We start from the raw sequence: 5644 nt of genomic DNA, 5'->3' as shown, positions 1-5644 counted from the left end.
ACTATTTGCCTGAAAATGGCTAACATTGCTGTAATACAGTGACACTCTTATTTTGTGTGTCATATAATCTAGGCTGGCTTGGAATTCAATATGTACCTGGAAAAGATCTTGAGGTGCTGATGCTGTTTCTGAAACTCCTTGAGTGCTGGAATTTCAGATACGTGCCATCAAGCCTAATTCTGAAATTGGGATGTCTAAAATCATATTATTATATTTCTGTGTGCATGATGTGTGTATGTGCACATGTATGTGCCACTGTGTACGTGTGGAGGTCAGGGGACACGCTCCAGGGCCCCTTTGCTCCTTCCTCTGTTAAGTGGGAACTGTGGCCAGGCTTCCCTAGGTCTTCATCTCCCTGGCCTGAAACAGGATTTCTAAAAGAAATCGTATTAACTAAATCCTGAAAAGGGCTGCGGATAATGTTGCCTCCTTAATCCACAATCTTAGCTTTCCAACTTTCAGTGTTTTAAATGGAAGTAAACACATCTCAACAGCTTTAAATATTTTCATGTTTTTTTATTTTTAAAACACTTATAATTTTGCAAGCTAGCAGTAAAATATTGTCCTCAATATTTTACTAATTAGCACCGTATAGCTTTTAAAGCTGACTGGAACATTGTTTCACTGTAAATGACTGTAAAATAAGATGTCAAATTAGTCTCAACATAAGATCATAAATTAAATCATTATTTTTTGGCTCTAGGCACATATATGTACTTTAAAGATGAACTTAACTACATTAATGTATTTGGCCAATCTAAAACTCAAAGTATAATAGTTTAAAGCAGCATTTGATCTCTGAAATTATTCTAAAAAAGCATATAAAGAAACTGAGAAACAGACTATAAAAACAAAAGGTCATCCCTTCACTTTTTAGAAATCTCTTCATATTTAGAAGAATAACAAGAATAACTTGGTGAAAAGGTCCTTTGGTGCAGAGATCAGTTAAACATGTGGTTTAGTACACGTTACCATTCTTATGCTTTGCTTATTAGCAGCTTTACCAAAAAGCCACGGAAAGGTCTGGAACAGCAACAGCTGGAAGGCTGAAATAAAACTGCTTAGCGCTAAAAAGATCCCAAGTCATTTGTGTGTTTTAAAGGGAAGCCTAGACACGTAACCACTGTGGTAATGTTCTCATCTGAAAAAAAACTTTCCAAAAGGTAGAAAAAAAATTATACCCAAATTCCTTCCACATATTTTAAAAAAGGATATTTTCATTTCCTATATTCTGATAAAAGCATTCTTCAGAGCTATGGCATTAGAGTCCAGAGCCACAAATGACTGCTCACTAGTACGTCTGTCTTGCATACCGGTAGGATCAAGTCCAGTTTCGCCATCTGTGGATGACTATGACAAGATACAAAAGCATGTGTTTGCCATAAATAGCTCTGGCTAATAGCAAAGAGTGCACACTGAGCAGATCAAATTCTCTATAAGGAGAAAGCTCTGGACCACAGCCAAATTCCAACACTAATGTTTAAGACTGCTATACTATTTTTTTTTCCAATTCATTTTGGAAAAGATATTAAGGAATTGTGGCTGAAACCGACATTCCTAAACATCACAATCATCATTAAATCTGTAAATGACATTTTACAAATTATTTTCATTATGACCAAGTAATAAAAACATTCTACTTATACTACTCAATTATTTAGTAACTGTACTAGTGTAACTCTGAATTAATATCCTAATTTATCTAGAGAACAAATAAGGTACTGGAGTATGCCAAAGTGCAAACAAATATTTTTCTGATCTCCATAAACATCAACACTTATAAAATGACCACTCTTTTAATGATTGTATATAAGTGATCTTAAGATGTTTTTAAACCAAAGATTAAAGGAAAAAAATTCCAAATACCAGTGCAGAGCTTGATCACTGTTTACCCTAAAATTTCACATAACTTTGCAAAATTTCCAAGGAAAACAAGGCAACATTCTGTAATCTGCCACAATTTTTATTGCAACGTGGCCACTTTTGTGAGGGTAGGGAGTTTGATCTTAAAACAATGTTCCATTTAAGGCTCTTTTATACAGAAATTGCCATCATGACTGATATTCAAAATATCTGTAGTGTTTCAAGACTCATATGGTAAACATAAAACTCCTATAATTATACAGTAGTGTACACTCATTGGGAAACCAAAGACAACAATACAGCTATTTCTTTGAAGAAAATATGCAGGTAAGAAGAATGAACACTGAGATACTAGGATAAATTGATGACAGGTAATGAAACTTAATTGGCATTCTTTTTTAAGGGATTACAAAAAAAAAAGTGCTTTGAACAAATAGTGTTAAAACTGTGCTGCCGTGTCACAAAAACAGGCTTGCCAAGGCAGGTGAGGTGTACGAATGCTCCAGTGCCTCAGAGAACTGTAATCAAGTGCGACTATAAATAATACTGAAACAAGTTTCCCATATGACCAGTGGATAATACTTTCAAGGCATTCAATCAGCTTACCCTTTGTAGTACTCTAAGCTATTCACATTGACAATCACATCCATTGTAGTGCTCACTGCAAGGAAGGCATGTAACCAGTTGTTTTGGCTAAAATAAGCCGGGAAGGCATTCCTTGGGATCTACAGAAAAGGAACCGTATGAAACAGTCTAATGGCAATCACTGACAGGCTTCTTAGAATCACTCATTCATTGTGTTGAACGGGACCAGTGGAGAGGGAAGAAACAAAAAACAAAACCTAATACAATTCCAGTGGACTGAGCTGGAGAAATAATGTAAGCCCCTTAAGATCAATGGCACTTGGCTATTATTTTATAGTGGCTTTCCTTCAAGGGAAACTACAACACTGCCTCCCAGTTTCTCTCCCAGTGTCGAGCGGTCCTTAATATCGTCCAAGCCATTTACTTGCCACTCATGTTTAATACCTAAAAAGAAAAAAAAAAACACACGCCATTAACCTCATAATTAAGAAAGCGTCATTTTTTTGGTACAAAACAGTCAATGTTTATACCTGTAAATTTCTTTTTAATGGCATCTTTAGAGCTAGCATAAATCATCTTGCTTTTTAACGGTGCACTTTCAGGAGCCCTACGGGGGGAGAAAATGTTGAATTTCAAAAGAAAAACAAAGGCAAAACCCGACTATGATAATAATAATCCTTGCATTTTTAAAAGTACTTTTTTTTCTTTTGTTTTTACACACCAGAATATAAATACTAGGTCTTCTTTCTTAGACTCTTTTGTTTCGTATGTGGCATCGTACAAAGCATATCGGCAATCATTCAGAGGTAGCAACTTCACAAAAGATGTGTAGGGGTCCTCTACAGTGTCACCAATGTCACCCACCAAGATCTGCTTTGCTTCCTCTACAATTATTTGTCTTTTGTCATCGCTTAAACAGAAGAGAACTGCTTTCTTTCTTTTTTTGATCTCCTCCTGTGTAGAAGATTTTCTTACTTTCATATCATTAAAAACTTTGATGACTTCATCATTCACTGTAACTCCAGATGCCTGAAAACAAACAAAGGGTGGGAATTCAGAACTAGGAGTTTGGTTTTAACCAGAATCGTTGACTAACAAAAGCTTCAACTTCAGTCTGGCCAGACTATTCAAATCGGCACCAAACAACGTGAGCAGTTCTATTACATCTGTCACATTTAAATATCAGAAGAAGACGTGGCTAAAATGTCTAACTCATACTGCCCATTCATCCTTAAAGGAGTACGGAGAGAAACGCTAACGGGAGGTGGGAAGGGACAAACAAGAGTTGAGCCATGCCTGAAATGTTTCCTATTTCACTGGGTGATGTCAGAGCTTCAGGAACAGCAGCAAAAATACCTTCTGTATTGTGTCAACTCTGCAGGCCTTAAAAAACACTCCAGGATTTCAGTTAATGCTTCTACTATTTTTTTCTTTAAAGCCGTCTTAGCCACTGCTGCTTCCACATAAGGAAAGGGAATCAAGTGTAAACTCCAACCGGCTGCGGCTACAGCAAAAAACGCCCCGCCGCCCATGGGCAGCCGCTTTGAAATTAACGGGTCCTGGGAAAAGGCTTCCTACGGCGAGAAAGCGTTTTAAAATAGGTGTCGACCTGCTCGATCTCCTCAGAACGGGGTTATGGCCGGCCTCCCAGACCCTCACCCTGAGGCTCCTGGACACGTACCAACCTTACAGCGCGCGAGTTAAAAACATGAAGCCGCGCAGGGCTGAGCGGCACGCGGGGCCGTGGCCCAGGGAGCGACCCTCTCGCGCCAGGCCTGCGCCTGGCCCTCCCGCCTGAGGTCTCCGAGCGGCCGCAGGCCCGCGCCCGCCCGCCTGCCGCAGGGCCTCGAGCCCCGGGCCCGCAGCGCGGAAGCGCCCACCGCACAGGCCCAGGCAGGGTAAGATGGCGGCCGCGCGGGGGTCCGCGCCGCGCCCAGCATCCCCCGCCGGCGCGCCCACCTTACCATAGTGCCCGCGGCTGAGGTTGCTGCGGCGGCGGTGGCTCAGGCTCCGGCTCGGTGGCACTGGGACGAGAAGAAGGAGGGGCCGGCGGCGGGCAGCAGAGAGTGCAGGGCACGCCGGGAGCTGCAGCCGGGCGGGCGGCGGGCTGGAGGGCCGCAGGGCGGGCGGGGCGGTCACGTGGTCCGGCCCCGCCCCCGGCTCCCGCCCCTCGCCGCTAGCCTCCCGCCGGTGTCCTCCGCCTGACCCCCGAGCTCTAGAACCGCTAGTAGAACAACGCAGTGGCGGCCGGAGCCCCGATGCTGGCAGCAATGGTCGTAGCGACCATCCGGGGTTCATCGCTAGAGCGGTTCGCGGGCTCTGGGCGCTGCTCCGGGGTTGCGACGTGCGGAAATGGGGTGTGGTAGGATAGAGAGCTCTTTTGCTTCATTCACCTGCACTTTCCACTGAAAGGGTCAGGATTATAACATTTCGGGTCCTTTTTGGAAAACCCTAACTTTGAATGAATCGTTAAGATCTTATTCTTTGTGTGTTTGAATTGAGACAGGATCTGGTTTGGAGCCTTTGCGGGTCTGTTGATTTGTCAAGTAGCTGCAGATGACCTTGAACTGATCATGCCTCCATCCTGCAGGTGTTGGGATTACAAGCCAGCACCTCCTCCCTGGGCTAAGACCCCTCTTATCACTAAAATTAGAACAAACACTATAAATATTTCCTCAGTGATGAAGTACTAAGCAAAGGCAGAAAGAGAAGCAGGAATGTAGACTTAGACCTGGAATCCTGCAAGAAGAGGGAGAGGTCACAAAATGCTTTAGAAATACCTTGGACAGAATTATAATCCAAGTAAAGCCAGAAGCTGCTAGAGTTACATTTCTTTTCCCCTATAAATGGGACGTATTGAGATTACTAAAAAAAATACATATTTATATGTGGAGAGTAAAAGGCCTTAAGCATTTGATTTGGTAATTGTGTTGAAATTGTGTTTGTGTGTGTGTGTGTGTGAATATGTATGAATAGGTGTGTCGTGGAACACAAGAAGAGGTCAGAAAGACAATTTATGCCAGTCATTTCTCCTCTACTGTGTGGGCCCTGAGAATTCAACTTAAGTCATCAAGCTCAGTAGTATCCTGTCCCCCGTCAGGCAGCACACAATCAATCACCTGTGACTTCAGCTCCAGGGACCCTGACTCCCTTTTCTAGCTTTCACAGGCACCTGCACATGTGCACACACAGAAAA

The 5644-nt window shown here is 42.5% G+C and overlaps 1 protein-coding gene across 1 annotated transcript; it reads right to left on the bottom strand.

Moving 5' to 3' along the window:
• Nucleotides 1-495: 495 nt before the first annotated feature.
• Nucleotides 496-4566, bottom strand: Cfl2 (cofilin 2). Its single transcript, XM_052185856.1, has 4 exons — nucleotides 4413-4566; nucleotides 3170-3477; nucleotides 2979-3055; nucleotides 496-2892 (listed from the first exon to the last, which is right to left on the bottom strand). Exons 1-4 carry the CDS (start codon nucleotides 4413-4415, stop codon nucleotides 2780-2782), a joined length of 501 nt encoding a protein of 166 aa, XP_052041816.1. The 5' UTR covers nucleotides 4416-4566; the 3' UTR covers nucleotides 496-2779.
• Nucleotides 4567-5644: the final 1078 nt, after the last annotated feature.

The sequence above is a fragment of the Apodemus sylvaticus genome, chromosome 6 (genome assembly GCF_947179515.1).
Source record: "Apodemus sylvaticus chromosome 6, mApoSyl1.1, whole genome shotgun sequence".
NCBI classification, from domain to species: Eukaryota; Metazoa; Chordata; class Mammalia; order Rodentia; family Muridae; genus Apodemus; species Apodemus sylvaticus.
The sequence above is the reverse complement of the archived record's forward strand: the minus strand, read 5'-3'. Positions and strand labels throughout refer to the sequence as shown.

What these genes read in the sequence shown, in the direction of transcription:
- Cfl2 (XM_052185856.1), bottom strand. An exon ending in GACCTAGTATTTATATTCTG is followed by an intron (nt 3,056 to 3,169) that starts GTGTGTAAAAAC and finishes CTCCCCCCGTAG; the next exon opens with GGCTCCTGAAAGTGCACCGT. An exon ending in CATTAAAAAGAAATTTACAG is followed by an intron (nt 2,893 to 2,978) that starts GTATAAACATTG and finishes TTTTCTTTTTAG; the next exon opens with GTATTAAACATGAGTGGCAA.